Source organism: Varroa destructor, unplaced genomic scaffold (assembly GCF_002443255.2).
Source record: "Varroa destructor unplaced genomic scaffold, Vdes_3.0 BEIS01000001.1, whole genome shotgun sequence".
NCBI lineage: Eukaryota > Metazoa > Arthropoda > Arachnida > Mesostigmata > Varroidae > Varroa > Varroa destructor.
In genome coordinates, this window is record NW_019211454.1 from 21,642,883 (window position 1) to 21,659,843 (window position 16,961).

General features: G+C 40.4%; 1 protein-coding gene across 2 annotated transcripts; it reads right to left on the minus strand.

The window, feature by feature from the left end:
- Positions 1-31: 31 nt before the first annotated feature.
- Positions 32-16,956, minus strand: Pcl (polycomb protein Pcl). Of its 2 annotated transcripts, XM_022810320.2 has the most exons (10): positions 14,063-14,394; positions 11,616-12,228; positions 7,641-7,988; positions 7,206-7,422; positions 6,825-7,017; positions 6,205-6,446; positions 5,800-5,987; positions 4,634-5,297; positions 4,265-4,477; positions 32-3,892 (listed from the first exon to the last, which is right to left on the minus strand). In XM_022810320.2, coding segments are annotated over exons 2-10 (2,556 nt in total). In that variant the 5' UTR covers positions 11,618-12,228; positions 14,063-14,394; the 3' UTR covers positions 32-3,403. The 2 variants fall into 2 exon arrangements, with proteins under 2 accessions (XP_022666055.1, XP_022666058.1); XM_022810323.2 differs by lacking the exons at positions 11,616-12,228; positions 14,063-14,394 and adding an exon at positions 15,003-16,956.
- Positions 16,957-16,961: the final 5 nt, after the last annotated feature.

Here is a 16,961-nt window from a genome sequence, read left to right on the forward strand (position 1 = left end):
ATACTTGATCCAAAATTGAAAAACAGTTAAATAAACTTATACCAGCCATTTTTATTGTCGTACAAAACATCAGTTCCCAGTTTTTTTTTTACACTAGTTATATTACGTAGCTCATACACACACTGTCAACGTCTACTCGTACACAGCAACATGTTGCAGTCTCATCAACTTTTTCCCATCATTCTAAATGCCATAAACTGTCGTCAAAATTTCTTTTTCATGTATAAGAAAAATGTCAACTGTAGCAGATTTAGGTCGAGGTCAAGTCAATAATCGGAGCAGTATTTCACACAGTTTGAAAAACTAAAACGCGTTCAATTTATTTGATACAAAGTTGTTCCGTCTCTATAACCGGAGAAAGAATAACTGGAATACAAAAAAGTATGTTTGGGTCACAGGAAAATATTCAATATTCGGGGAGTATCTATTGTAGGGAAGTGAATTTATAGAACCGCTTCAGCGGAGATCACAGAACGAAACTTCTTATCTGTTCAAAATGAGAGGGGGCGAGACACATTTTTCATTTTGTTTTCTAGCTCATGTCGTCGATATTTCATCATTGAGAGGTTCTTCTTCAATCATTTATTTATTCATTCATTTCGACCAATCATTTCATACTACTATTACATATTTTTAGATATTTATATTTGTGTAATTAATATTTATACTGGATATTTTCATCTGTTTCAGTATTTACATAAACACACATGATCAGGACGAATACGTGGTTAGTAAACTCCAGCAAAAACTCTTAACTTTCAAATCGTTAAAAGCCGTTCCTTTAATCATCAACAGATTGGTTTCTAATAATAATAATGATAATAATACACGTGCATGTACTTATGTAACGCCCGCCTAGACCTGCTACAATGTAGTTCAAATTATAGCTACATTAGTACGGTATGCAGCTATGGGCAACTAGACTCCACTTCGTTTCACTGTTTGCGGAAGGTCAAGTAATAACGTTAGTTTCGCTTGATTTACACATTGAACAAGACCCTTAACTCTATTATTTAAAATCAATCACTACTTCGTGTAAATGTTTTCAGTTGGTCAAAAATTACCTTTAATGTGAAACTATTTTCAATCTATATTCGATCAGCTTTTGAATGAAAAAAGTAGAATCGCGCCACAGTAAACACTGTAACGTATTCTTATTGTCAAAAAACTTGGATGGTGCCGACGACTTTTCGACATTTTGAAAATGCATCAAGATACGTACATACACATCCAATAAGCAGCGCAGACGTATACGCGAACATGCACGCACACGTAACTCAATATTATTATTTAATACATGTTGTTCATTTATCATACAGGTAATGTTAACATTCCTATATTTTTCTGCCCTCCCCCGTTTTCATTCATGTGCTCTGTAAGACTTGTTCATTGTACATACATCATATATAGTTGAGTAAGTGTCCACGTTGCTACCTTCTCGACTACCTCAGGCTGATCTAAGCATCGTAGACAATGTTTCCTTTATAGTCTGCTTGTTGTTGTTGTAGTTGTTGTCGTCGCATACAATGCGGAATGGCAGTGTTGTTCATAAAAATGATTATACTAATACGTGGATTGCATCATAAACTTTATATATATTTATGTAAAATTTTACAAATAAATACAGCACGTTAGGCTCTGCTTTATTCGCGTACTTTTCTTGAGCGCAACTTCACTGAGATCACAAATTGTCAGTGATTGGCGCGATTCAGTTTAAAAGTACTAAATAATTACGTTGCATTTGACCCTCATGTATAATATAATAATATAGTCCGCGTAAATATGCTGCTCTTCGTGATCTCTAAGCCACACAAGACTTCTTTTTGCCCAACAAAAAACACTTGTAGTTTATATTGTTTTAAATCTGTTTCATCTTATAGTTATATCATCATTATAAGCAAGACAGCACAGGGGTTACGGCACCCTATTCACTCTGTTCTAAATATATTTCTAGTTTGAATTGCCACTTAGTCTATATTATCCATATAGATACATACATTTATAAATGTTTGTGATTCAATAAGATGTCGATAATCTCGATAAGTTGTGGCAGCGATTCAGGCTATCAGTCAATATTGTGCTGCTATATATCCAACAGACATTGGTTGCGCTTATGTTCCTCGTACACAACAAGCAAGGTATGCGAGGCAGCTTACGGAATACATTCTCATTTTTTTTTTGTCATTGTATCCAGCTGATCGTTTCAGGAAAAAGTGAGTGCACTTTGAGGTACGCTCACAACCCATTTGCGGAATTAATTAAATTCGTCTAGGCAGTCGGTTAGGTATTATTCTCGGGGACAACTTGGCTCAACCAAATTCAGCCGAAATATCCAGTAGACAGCTATTATAGTTCACATTAGGTACATTTGAGCATAGACAGTATGCTGTGTTCCTTCCCATGGTTGCCGGGATTGTGGTGGTATTGTTAGCAGCACCTTAGGCAAAAATTTGCGGAAAGAAAATATAGCCAATATGGTTGCTGGGCCACAATAGGCCAGAGGTACAAAGAAAGAGGCTGTAGTTCCATGGCTTTAACTAGAACCACACTTCGCGACGATTTAGTGTTTGGTGCAACGGATTTACTAACAGGACTTTGCAACATACATATAAAATGTCTTGCAATAGGTGCGCTTGTTTCGTGCTAGTGGTAAGCCATCTCGTATAAAGTTAATGCATTTGGAGACGATGTTCAAAAGATCTATCAATACGCAGTATTCATATGACTTTGTTGTCCCATGGTGCTAAAGTAAACTTTTTATGTATTACGTTCGTAACAGGATTGTTGACGATCGACAGTTTCAATATGAGTTACTCTTTGAGTAATATCGTTTTTCCATTAATTAAATATTGAAGAGATTGGGATCAAAATGCGAAACCTGGACAAAATATCTTGATAGAAAGAGTACCAAATAAAGTACTTGAAGGGATATTTTAAATTGCATTGTCTTTGCATTAGTCATTTGACCTTGTTTGGGTACAACGAGAACACTCCCGAGTTTTCTGCCCGATTTTGCTGTTGATAGAAGCCAAAATTTCGGTTTCTTCAATATATTTGATAACCCGGACCCACTTGAGCGACTATATATAACCCAGTTAGTTAGCCTAATCTCGAAGTTATAGGAAACCAAACAATTATGTTCATTAGTCGCGCCTAACGTAGAGAAACTGTTTAGATTATTTTCCACTAAAATTGTTACTCATTGCCTTAACCTGCGCTTGTCTGACTTTACGCCTTTAATTACTACTTTAGACTTACGTCAGCAAAAATGCTGTACCATGTTACCACTTTGGCGCCTGGTCTCTTAGAGAAATCGATACTCTGGGCCTTGCTTCTGCCCATGCAGGTACTCAACACCATCCCATTAACAGCTATTTAGTCGGCACAATTATATTCTTCAGCTTCATCGTCTTAGGAGCAACTCCATTACGCCACCCCTCAACACCCGAGAGGCAAGGACCGCTTCGCCAAATGCTATTTTTATAAGACTTGTGTCCCCCGCAAAAGCAACCACTCTTCGGCAGTGTTCATTCTCACCATCAGCTTCGCCTTCGTACATATCCATTGTAATACTTCTTCCTGTTTCACTTAATGCAGCAGACCTTCCACTGCTTCTGGTCGGTGTTTCCCGTTGTTGTTCCATAGAGCTTTTGAAAGCGAACACGCTCGTCATCTCTTCGACGTTCCCAGCTTCTGTCTCAAGTACGATTGTCGTGTCTGGCCCAGAGTTCAGTGCTGATGCTTCCATATTAAGAGACGGATTTGATATTGAGTTTGAATTCGACGATTCGCTTATATCGGCGACAGCCGCTGAAGCATTCAGGAGCGCCAGTTTTGCTGAATGTCTACGTCGGAGACGTTTGCAGCGAATTTTTCCATCCTTGGTGATCACCTACATAAATAATATAGAGCGCAGTCAGAAACATAACCGCGAGATTAGAAGAGTTCTGCTAAAAACACTGGTGTATTTGTATTGCTTACGAGTTCTAATGGATTTAGGTTTAAAATTGCTATGATCTCTTAGCACATGCAACATTTTCGCAACGTGTCATATTCTCAAAAAGTTTTGCTAGCATGATTTCAAAACAAAGTTCTCATCTTTCGAATTTCCAAGAATATCATAACATCCACTTAGATATGTGCTGCAGATACGGTATAGTGACTTCCAAGGCAATCAAACTCAAGTACAAGACACTGTAAATAGCTTTGCCAATCGAGGTACTTTCGACCCGTAATAGAGTAAGGGTTCTGTAACTGAACTTACCAGATCTCTTGCTTGTAGCACCCTTTTTTTGACCGTTGTTCTAGGACCGGGCTCAGTGTGAAGCAAACCAAAAGACCCAAGACTCGACGTTCCTCCAGGATCTTCATAAAAAGGATTATTTATGCCTGAGAAACTTTCAGGTATAGGTATCCGCGCTAGAGAGGCCGTTACTACCAGCTCTTCCACCTTCTCGTCCAACAATTCTGGAGTTATCTGAAGAAATAGACGATTTTTAAATGCTGTAGTTTTCCATCACTCAGGGACCTGTAGTACAGTATTAGTGATAATGTTGTAGCGCTTGGTGGTGAAAAAATCACTTTAATAAATCCACAATCACTTCAAGTAAAGAAAGACGTAATTTCGACAAACCTCATCTGGCCCAGTTTGTAATTTTTTCCCCCGTCGTTTTCGCTTTTTCTTCTGTTCTTGTACTGCAGTTCGTGGCCGGAGCTTATTCCGAATCGGCTCGTCGTCAAGCCCCTCAGCTTCTTCAGGCTGATCACCGCTATCACCCATTTCTCTCTGAACATCCACCATCCTGCTACGACATTCATAGTCCTCTGCAGGTAGTATCATTTCTCGTTTTAGATTATTCGCCTCCGTTTGGCAGTGCTCCAGATTGACAGCTGAATGATCAGGTTCATTAGCGTCAGAATAGTAATCATCGTCATCATCATTGTCGTCGCCACCTAGGGTAACAGACGTGTTATTTCGCGCGCAGCGTCGCCTATCCTCATCAGGTTCATCCTCGTCCTCATCGCGTTCATCATCATCGCCGTCGTTATCGTCTTCATGTTTTAATGTTTGGTGCGTTTGTGTCGCTTGTTGCTGCTCTTGGCTTTCACGTTGTTGCGGTCTTGTGAGGCTATCGAAGAGATCATCAAAGTTTGTTTTGGAAGCAATCGATGTAGCTGAAGACGAAGTGATTGTCGACGAAAGCGAGATCTCATCATCCATTTGAGATGAACGTCCGGAGCGAGCCCCTCGTGATGGTGACCCACTTTTGTCCAACACTGAAGGTTGACTATAGCGTCTGCAATAAAAAAGATCAATACAAAATTAATTCCAACCGAACTACTACGGGTGAGTTTGATCAAATTTTTCAGACATTAGGAATGATGCACTTATTTTCATTCATCGTTTCTTACGTGAGTTTTATGCGATATAGCCCTTTCTTAATGCATACACTTTTACAGCACCAGCGAATGGACCTACTCAGGATATTTACGTGATTAGAGTATCCGCTTGACTAAATGTAGCGTTGTTTCAGTCACGGAACACTAAGAAATCCTGCTTTTCCGCTTAGTTTCAATTAAACATACCTTTACTACAGTTTATAGCAGCGTACACGTATCAGAAAATATCGATCATATAACTTTGCAAATGCACTCAGTTATGTCTAGGTTTACATTGTCAGTAAGTTGCACTAGCGCATCTGTGATCGAAAAAAATTCACCGCTTGGAAATACCTTTACGTGCAAGAAAAATGAGTATGTAAATTAAAACCTCAGCTAGCAATTTATTTTCGCACTTACAAACTTTGCCGGATGACCTGCCAATGTTGTGCGGATAACGAGGGCAATCTTTGCGGGTCAATTAATGCAAACGCCGGTCCACCATGACCTTCACCGTTTCCTAATGCCACGGGACGAAACCTCTGGCGGACGTGACGAAGACAGTAAAGCACGTGACTATGGCGTTCCTCCGTACTGCACGCATCTAACTGTAAATGAAACAAGAATTCCACATAAACCCTTCTACGTCAACTATTCGATTGGATTTATCATGAGGTAGAGAATTATGACAATACAAGACTTTGCGATTCAGCTCGACCTCTAGAAGCAGCTTTACGCAATTGGTATGTATAAAACATTTTTTATACGTGTACAGCCATATTTTGCCAAGGTCATGAAGTTATAGTTTTGTTCCAGCGGACGCACCTCATGAGGGACCTGCAGTAAACTCCATATTGAATCGAGATATGGAAAAATTTCGGACCGCGTTTGAAAGAACTCCTTGTTTGGCTGAGTAAGGTGAAGCTGGTACATGAGTAGATCCGCAACGTCTACCCAGGAGAGTCTCAGTCGTCGTAAGTACTCGGGCCCACGAGTACAGATCGAGCAACGATAGTTATAGAAGAGATCACCGCGCAGCAGTGGCCACTCAAGGCACCGAACACACTCTGTCGATAAAAAAAAACAACGAACTCCGACATTCATCCTGTGCGCACCTCTATTCACTATACATACACTGCACATAATAACAGTTACACGTGGTACAACCCTAAACTCTGCTGTACAGCCCCCATAAAGAACCGTATTTTCCGAAACCCATATTACTGATATTGGTTGAAAGTGGTATAATTTTACACCGAGCGAACAACACTTTTCCTTCAAATAATCCTTATCCTAGAAGTGATTATAACAAAATGGTATTTATTCTACAATATAAAGAAGAGCTGAAGGAAATCTCCAGAATAAATACAAAAATTCCTAAAGATAGCTAAAAAAACATTCCTATACAAGAAACGATTCTATTCTTTTTTACAGAATTACATTACCTTGGTGAAACCATTGAAGGCAAGTTCTGCATTGGAGCATCTTCTCTTTCCATACGCCGTCTTTCCCGCAGTAGCAATATCGATTATTTGTGTTGTGAGTATGTTCGGGATCCCAACCTAACTTCGAAGGCGAGTACGGCAGACTAGTCTGATACAAAGCACGAGTGATTGCCCGAAAATTCTTAGCACTTTTCTGTTGAAATGATAAACAGCAGAGAGCACGTAGATAATTACACATCCTCTTCGATTGATTGCAGAAAATGTTCATTTCTGTAACTCTAAACGATGTACTGGTGTTAACAGCCTTTGTTAATTAACTTAACGAAACTAATATATTAGATTAAATATGATAATTAAATGTGATAAAGTGTAATAATATACCCTGACGGATCCTTGAGGCACACAACTCCTACACCTCCAAAGCCGGCTCGAGTCGTCAATGAATACTTGGGGAATCCGTGGTAAGTGACATGTTTGATGGAAGCCCTTACGACACTCGCAGCAAACTACCACAATAGATGGTGAAGACTCGTGCTGTGACCCATCCACTGATGATTCTCCGCACGCCGAACAGGGCAACACCAAACGAAGGGTAAAGCTAGTATCCAACGTGAGAGCGAAAAGATCAATTAGTGTTTTTATAATAAAAGGTTTAATTTAGGCGATAACAATTAAAGCCCTTTGCGCCACTTAAAAATTATTTCAAATGAAGTTGAATGCGCCCAGTAAACTAAGTGTGGCCGAATAAATAAAAATAAATTCGATTTCCAGGTTTAACCAAAAATTTAGAATAGATGCACAGAAAAATCAACATACCACGTGTCTTCTTCCGTAGCGCTACCGCTATCCGAATTTTTGGTGCTCTCACTACGTGGACTGTCCGTAGTGATAGAGTTCTTTGAGTGAAGGCTACCTCTTCGTTGCGATGTTCCATTGATCACAGCATTTGGAGGCCGGCCGCGTTTTCTCTTGCCTGTCGGCGCGCTTCCACCTTTGACGGGTACAAGACCTTGCTCTAGTCCAGATGACGACCGAGATGCCCCTGCGGAGCTACCTTTGCCGCCTCCTGCTCCCGCGGCCGCCAATGCAGCCTTGAGGAAAGCGGCACCCCGACTGCCCAAACTCCCCATCGACATTCTTAATATCTGGCGTCGTGGGCCACACCTGAAGCGACGTAGCAGTTCGTGTATATAAAAAATTACTAGTGGTGTTCCATATGTGAACTCAATATACTGTATTTATAAATGTATAAATCGGTTCTTTTTAGACATATTTAGATTTTTGGGCTGAAAGCTATGGATACTGATATACCTGCCAAATGCTTCAAGGATTGTTTGTAACACTACCGGCATTGAAATAAATACTTCCTCTATCTGGTACTCAAAACCACGCCAGTTTAATGGGAACATAGAGACTTCATTATGAACTATGTAACTTTTATCCCGGGGAGCCTGAATAAGTATAGTGAGCGTAGTACTTACAGCACCAATGTGAATCGGACCAGTCAGATTTGAAATTGACTCTGACTGAAAATAAAGATCGGAGCATCGTTGTCCTTATTATTACCAACAAAGTCATTTAAAAAAGAACCGATTGATTTTTATCAACCTCGATTACAGCGAGGTATGTTGTGATAAACATATTTGCTATGTTCAACTAGAGAACCGAGTGCTTTACCGAAAATCGGTTGATTATGACGGTATAATGGATTATGACGCCTGTTCAATTACGATAGTCCCTTTTTTCTTGTGTGACTGCCTTCGTCGTTGAATAGCTTATGGAGTTATTTGTTAGTTCCCGCAAAAGGTACCTTGTTGATAAAATTTCCTTCTGTGATCTTTTCCGAAAGATGAACCAAGATAAAAATTAATTAAATCTCGTAAGCCAAAGGCCATTTTCATAAAGATTTCACCACGAAAATAATTTAACTCTCAGAGGCGACGTAGCTGTCTCAATACATGTGCAAGTATTTGCTATGACAGAATCAAGATAATCGCACTGCATGAGTTTAGCCTCTATAACACTACTCATCTTGATCATTCTCTTAACTTTAATGCATTGTACTATAGTTTAGGTGTATTCAGCTTCAACAGACTTCAACCTGTCATGTTAGTTATTCCCCGATTTCTTCATAAATCCAAATCTACAGAACCCGATGCTCTAGCGCCACCTAAATGGATGTCATTCCTAATTAATGGCGAGCAGAAATAACCGAGCAGGCTCAGTCGTTTGTTTCATGCCCACCAAAAACCTACCTATACCAACCATCTTATATTTTGAAAAAAATCATAATTTTTATGAAAACTTCTTATCATTCCATTTAATCGGAGTAGTCGTAGCTCTCGCTAAACAGAGATACAACTCTTGTCTAATGCAATCCAACGAAGTCTTAATACGAAACCAATTTCAGTCTTGACTGCTATAACAACCATCTTTAAAGGATATTTAGAAGACGGTGCACAAGCAAGCTTATTATAATCAGCGCTAATTTTAGTGAGGTTTGAATCCGGTCGTAAACACGCTTCGTTGTATGCTAGAAAGCGGCCCTCTGATGAAGCGCTTAATGACGGTGCCAGGCGTAAAACTCGAAACATTTATTCATTTTGATAAAAAGTGCTACTCATTTATGTCTTGATATGTCTGGTAAATGAAAAGTGATCAAATATGTCAGAAATCCGTTTTTCTAAAGAAAATGTTTACTTTATGTTGACGCTGACAGTACTTAACTAAATGCACATTACGGATCCTTACTAGGACTTTCACTTCGTATTCAGCTATCTCCTCACCGCTCAACGGCATGAAAACAATCTTGATGCCGAATAATCCTATATAGTACTTTTAAGTTATTTTTACTATACAGAGTCTTTATACTAGCTCTCTTTTTATAAAGATGAATATCAGCATACAAAAGGAAACGAAAGCCCACATCTGGCATATAACTTTGAACTTTATTGCAAATATTCATTAAAGGCTCCTTATACCTTACTTATATAGCACTGCTATGATGTTGTGTAACTAACACGATCTTATAATAAGATCGTGTTAGTTACTGGTACGACGTTTCTGGAAACTTCCCCAATAAGCAAAGTCCTTAAGGCACTGCTCAGCAGAACAAGCTGTAATGTGAAGTGGAAATGGGAGTGTGGGTTGAACATCTGGCACAGGCGGAAAGAGAATGTAAATTGCTAAGTAATACTATCCAAGTAAAATAACCTGACTATGCCAAGAAATTATGCTAAGCAAAGTTTTAGCACAATGCTTCTTCATGTATAGCAGATAGCAATGCATTCATTCATCTTAACAGGACGAAATAAACTTTCATTGACCTCGACCCTTAATCGAGCTCTCCCGTTATCACAACCTACTGAATATCGCAGCGTGTCCTAGATGAACTCCTTAAATTCCTACGATATTTCGTCCGAACTTTCGTTGTGAAATGCGCCTCTCGTAGTGGTCGACCAAGTACAGAAAAGTTGATAAAATTATTACGGAAGTTAGGCGAGACTTAGTAGCCATGGTATCGCCAAGGAACTAAACATCCACCACATAACAATTTTAAACGATTTAAAGAAAGCTGGCTACATGTAAAAGTATGTTTGAATGCCACACGGATCGATGCAAACGAATTTACTCGATCATAACTCCATTTGTGAAGCTCTAAATAAATGCAATGAAATCGAGTAATTTCTAAGTTGGTTTATCAAGGGTGATGAAAAGTGGATCACAGGCGGCAATAATGTGCAAATAAGAAAAAAAAGAAAAATCTGCTTCGTAATCTGCGGCAAAACCCAGACTGACGTCAAAGAAGGTGATTCTGTGAGTTTAGTTAGACCGGAAGCGCGTATTGTGAATTTCTGTCGCCCGGTTGATTCTATTTACCTTCTTACGGCCTTAATTCTATTTTAATGTAGAAATACAAAAATAATTTGTCATTTTTTCGCGCGGACTCCACAGGAGCTTGACATTATGGTGTTACCAAAAAAATAAAGAAGGTCATCGATCAATGTGGCGCATATTTAGTTTAGTAATATTATTTTAAAATATAAACAACATTCTCTTGAATTTGGGCTTTTAAATCTTTTTTCTTCAAAAAAAATTTTTCTTCAATTTAAAATGGTCAACACTCTTCTGAAAACCCAATGTATTCCAAGGACTGAAGATGTATGGTATAACAACAGGTTAAAAATTGACAAGTCTCCTAACAAATATGGAAAGAAAAATAGCATTATTAAGTCTTGAAATAATTAAAACTTATTTTGAGTAATATATATCTAGGTTTATTTCAAGTATCTTTGTGAGTAAATGCATTAAATATGAGCTTTCTAAGCTATACATTTTTACACCAGCCATAAAAATGGAAGCAAAAACTCTTGTGACTGTGCCGCTGCCAATGTATAATTATCAGAATCGGAAAAATCAAGGCAATGAATATAAGAGTATTATTTTGCTTTGAAAGTGGGAATGTTTAAGAGAGAACGTAAGGATTCATTACACTCCGCTCACCTAACACTTTCTTTCAATTTTTTTGTTTTATTTATTCTATCCTTAGTTTATTGTTGTCAAAGAACAGCGGTGATCTATGTTGCCAAGCATCGTGTGTGATGTCAACTGTGACACTCACATCGTCATCAATATTTTCTTTTGCTCTCTCTTTACACGCACGTTGGGCTTGTTCTGACAATGTAAGTTCTCTCGTTTTGTTCCGTTCTATTCCCTTATTAGCACTTATCGTAATAGCTCACTCACCAAGCCACCTTTACTATACATACGAACTATATTTTACGAACTCACATCAGTGGCGAACTGTCAACCACTTCATGGAAGTGTTGCTGTTGCAGATGATTTAACAAGTTTAACTATTATTGATTGCATTGATGCACTCAAGGAAATTCCACCGGATTTAGTTATTTTCAGCTTGACAATCTATTAATACAGTTCTTGCCGGTTTGTTAACGCGGACATCGTTGTTCGTTCTGTACTGCTGGTTCTGGCCCACTATGGCAGACAATAGTAGCGCGAAGAATTGTAGAACTAGTGCTACCTATACTAATAATATTGTCCAGCAGTAGTAATGATAGTCGCAACAGTAGAGCGGCAGCCGTTGCTGACGGCAGAGGTAACTGCCGGTCGTTCGCTGGCTGGTTTGCTTTGTATGAAATAGTAAACAGGACAACCACTACTAAGCCGCTGCAAAGGGTCAACGGCCGTCGCAGCGGTTGCCAGTACTCCGCAAAAGTGATCGCAGTCACACAGACACAACGCACGTACACAGGCGAACATCTATACACGCGGGAGCTTATGAAGACAGCGGCGGCATCGATGATAACATTAGCAGCAAAAGCGGCGGCAGCAATCAGCCTTTTGCTCAGTCCTTCTGGCCGTGGCAACCTCAGCCGCCGAGACTCTAGTCAGTGACATTAGACAGTAACCGTTAAAGTCACGCTAATAAAACCTAACGCAATACAACTAAGTTGGCAAAGCAACAAAACCAATCTTAGTAGCTGCCATAACTACCACTTCGATGAATGTTATATGCACAGATATATGGACGTGTAGTTATAGTTTGACTATTAAAAAACCACAGCTATCTTGATCAGTTGACAACTACTAAAGCGCATTATAATTTTTTTTAGCCTTCATTTGTACATATCTATAAAGCATCTCATTTATCAAAAGCCTTTTAAGTTATCTCTGTTCTAGTGAGGAGACAAACCAATTATTCCAACAAAAAAGAGACATAGAATCAAGCAAATCAGTTGAGTTGGACAGTGGCAGCTATCAGTAGACTGCGTGCAAGCAAAGTGCTCTTACCTGCTATACTGTTACTATTATTATTATTCATTTGCTATTATTACTATATTATCGTTGCTACAAACTACGTTCTTTTAATGAGGGCTTAGATCATTTGAAAGCACGAGCCAGCTGGATCTCGAAATTCTGTCCTAACCGTGGATCGGCTTAACCTTAAAGATTACCTCGAAAATTTTTCTTCTAGAAAGACCTACAAAAATCCCAATTCTCAGCACCAGCAATTCACTAGCGTTGAGCCATTTCATCAATCCGAATGGTTTTTCCGTTTTAAAACTCAGAATCGCATAGATGCAATACATATCATAAACGGCATGAATGCAACGCCAGAAATTTCAATACACGGCGGGCGATTGCGGTGCCTGATTATTTCATTGTATCGCAAACTGATTTTCACAAATGTTATAAGCCCTAAGGTAGAACTCTGAACTGAGGAAAAGTTGTCAAAAAGTAAATCAGGTACTTTTTTTCCCGGTACTTGATTAACAGTAATATATGCAAATTTCTTCAGGAAATCATGATGGGGAACAATTTTTTAGAAAAGATTTATAGAGAAGCATGTGGCATTCCATGTGGTCGGGAATATAGTTCGCAGAAATTAATAATCAACAGATAAATGACGTATGAAGGATTTCTCAAAAAATCGAAAGAAATAGTAAAGTAAATGTATCTGTAAATGTGTAATTTAATATAGATAGTAAGTGTGCGGACTGATAACGCGAGATGAAAGCACAATAGACAAAAGAAGAGATAGTTTCTCGTATGGTTCAAACGTCATCAAACTCAGTGTATCAAGCAACTTAATAATCCATGAAATCAATAGCAGACCAGTAATAACACGCTCAAGTAATAATTGAAAAGATAGCTGTATTCTTATCAGTTTGAGCCGACAATCCGCAGTTTGAAATTACTTTGATCTTAGCAGCATATTCGCTAAGATCCACGGCCCTTCATCAACACGATAAAGGAAAAGAGCCGAAAATTGCTGCCGGCCAGCAAGAGAATTTTTTCGCAACCACCGAGGCGTAATGGAGTACCATCGACGCGTTTTCTTTTAGCGGTACCCAGGCAAGGTTTCTTCCGTTTTTATTCTCGACACACAAAAAGATTGAAAGAACAGCGTTAGCAGCAAACCAACAACAATGTCTCAGAAGTTTAACAACAACTGCCACAAAGAACCGAAGAGTTTGTCTGCGAACGGCAAACAATGCAAGTATACACACACACACACATACAGGAACAAAAATACATATTTTTACAGTACACTAATAGCACTAAATACAGCAGCGGCATTAGAGAAATTGGAATAATACTAAAACAATCGTAACAGCAAGCCATGTTTGGAAACTATATATATAATATCGTAAAAACAGGGACGAAAAGAACACGGCGATGGGGTCAACGTTATTGAATAAAAAATTTCTACTTGCATTTCATCGTATGCTGCTTTGTTGTGGGCAAACCCGGTCACCAGGGAGGCAGTCAGCGCGTAAAGAGGTGACGGAGCTAGCCAGCTTTACGGCGCAAACAATGTCATTGACCGGGTATTGCACCAATTAACTCTGCCGATGCTGCCCTTTAATTGAATGTTGCTGTTGTTGTTGTTCATCGTCGCTGACTGGGTGAGCGAGTTAAAGAGTTGAGACGTTGAACCAGGGCGTACAAAGTAGTATATTTTGAACGCATCTAACGTTAGCAAGCGAACCTCGAATTCAAGCACGAATAGATTCGGAAAGTAGAAAAACTGTCGTCGAATTGGAATGGTCAATGTCAACGTTTTTCTGGCTATCAAACAACCAACAATAATTAACCTTTGTTTAAAGTCAGGTGAAATATTCGAGATATTTAATATGCTTCAGCAGTAAACGGCGTATGCTATAAATATAGCGTTGCAATCGAACGTGATTGCCGGTACTGGGGTCTCCATTGTTTGGCACGCCATGATTACCGCAACATCAAACAAACAACGACAATTCAATTCGATCAATAATGTATCACCATAGTAGACTAACGTTCAAAGAAGCGCAGAGAAAACTTGTCACTGTTTACCTTGTCCTATCGACTAGGCAAAAAGCAGTTCAGTGTTTATTGAACGTATTTTTAAACATATTAGGTATAGTTGCTATATCTGTTTGACCGGAACGTCTTAACATAGCTCACTACCCTAAAACGGTTAAGTAAGCTTATGGTGGAAACGAAGAATTTGATCAGCATCTTACCAGCTTCTGATATAGGTCCCACCTCTTATATGGCGTTATGATAACTTTAAATTACCTCGTGATCTGATTTTCATCCGATTGGAATCTAAACTAGTCCTCTCTTTCACTAATCAGTATTATAATTATGGCTATAAACACCATCACGACATACCTGCTCCTTTAAGCGAAGAGCACTCTGTGGTAGTCACCACGCATCAGCACCAACCATCCAAGAAAGCGCACACCGGTCGAGCCTTCCAGGCCAGAGGCCGATTCTGTCCTTCGTCCGGCTGGCCGGTCTTCGCCTATCCAGCAGCAGCAACAGGAGCACTCTTTTTCCCCGGCCGCCTCCCGTTTTGACCCATCAACCATGCACACACCACCGTTGTGCACACTTCCGCATCATCACACCTCTATCAACATCATCATTTTCACTACTGAAGCCACTCATCAACAACAACAACATCGCCACCTTCACCATCGTCTTCGTCTTCATCATAATTGTCACCGTAAGTTTCGTGCCTATAGTTGGCATCACAGCTACTTCTATGAGTCCCATCTGCATCGACGACCCGTTCATCTACACATCCCTCACGGTCATTCCTGCACACCGAGGTGAACTCCACCACGAGATCGACGAACCCCACCAATATCACAAGTTGAGGCGAGTTTTGACTAATTTTATGACTCGACTTTGTTTTGAACAGCGACGGCAACGGCATAGAGCACAACGGAGCAACGGCGGCGGAAGCAGCAGCAGCAGCAGCGGGAGGGGGTAAGGATGCCGCCACACGCAGTGGCAGCGATAGCGCGTAGCACATAAGAAGAAGGGAACTACTACTACTACTACTACTACTACAACTACAACAACAACAACAACAACAACAACAACAACAATCGTTTCTGTTGCTGCTTCTGTTCCTATGGGGCCTACAGCTACTAGTCCTTTTTTTGGTAGCGATATCAATATTGTTATTATTGTTATTATTATTAGTATCATTAATCTCCACTGATTGATGCTGCTGCCTTCACCTCCGCCGCTGCTGTATGCTGCCGTCGACTATGGCCGTTCCCCACGACGGGTAGAAAAAGCGGCGTTTGTAACTCACATACTTAAAAGACGACGGCGAACATTCAACGATTAGCTAAAAGCACTTCTTTACCTTCTGCAGCTCGATACCACTCACATGCACACCCACACGTACACGCATTCACGCAGACACTCTCTAACAACACCAGCACTACTTCACGCTATTGAAATCGCTTTTCTTACTACGAAGATATACTGAATACGCCGGCAGCGGTGCTGCTTGCGCTCGTGCTCGTGGTGGACCTCGAGTCAGTTCGAGATGCCCGTGGTGGGGTAATTTGCTTCTTGCCTGTCGCTGTTCTTTTGGTCGGCTGGTGTCACAGCAACGTGACGGTTGTGGCAGCAGCAGTGGTGGGGCCGACCGAGGCTCCGACGGCTCCAGTGGGGCTCCTGATGGTGATGCTGGCGGTTGAGCCCAACAACGTCGCTCCTGCGACGGAAACAACAGTAGCATATAGAGCGATAGCGGCCTGAAGTACAACAGCTAGAGCTACAGAAGCCGTGGTAATTGAACCAGCAGCAGCAGCAGCAGTAGGAGCAGATCCCATCGTCATCCTTCCGCCGCCGCCGCCACCGTCGTCGTCGTCGTCGCGAATCACTCACTCACTTAGCGAGCAAGTCAGCCGTCATTCAGGCACTCAGCATTAGCAGCAATAGTATCGCCCTCTTCCTTCCCACTTCACTTTGTTCTGCTTCAGCCGCTTCCGCGGACTTCTTTCTCTATGATGTTTATATACATCTCTCAATTCCCTCTTACTAGCGGTGCTTAAGCAGCAGCCCTTGCCAACCACTTTTTGCTAAATCACTAGTTTACTCATTCACTGAAAGCTGGTGATGGTGCTACTGCTATTCTTCCACCCGCTCCGCCGGCTGCTAACAGTCGTGTGCATAGTCGTGTTCTCTTGTTCATTCACCCGCACGATACCGCCATCTTGCTTGTTGTGCTGCGATAGTCGTTGGCCGGCTCGATAGATGGCGCCACCAATCCGCGCCGTTTTAGTCACCCGCGAATCAGGACAAAATAGAACAGTATGCTTGCCT

What these genes read in the sequence shown, in the direction of transcription:
- Pcl (XM_022810320.2), bottom strand. An exon ending in TGCCTCAAGGATCCGTCAGG is followed by an intron (nt 7,018 to 7,205) that starts GTATATTATTAC and finishes TCATTTCAACAG; the next exon opens with AAAAGTGCTAAGAATTTTCG. An exon ending in TGCTACAAGCAAGAGATCTG is followed by an intron (nt 3,893 to 4,264) that starts GTAAGTTCAGTT and finishes TTATTTATGTAG; the next exon opens with GTGATCACCAAGGATGGAAA.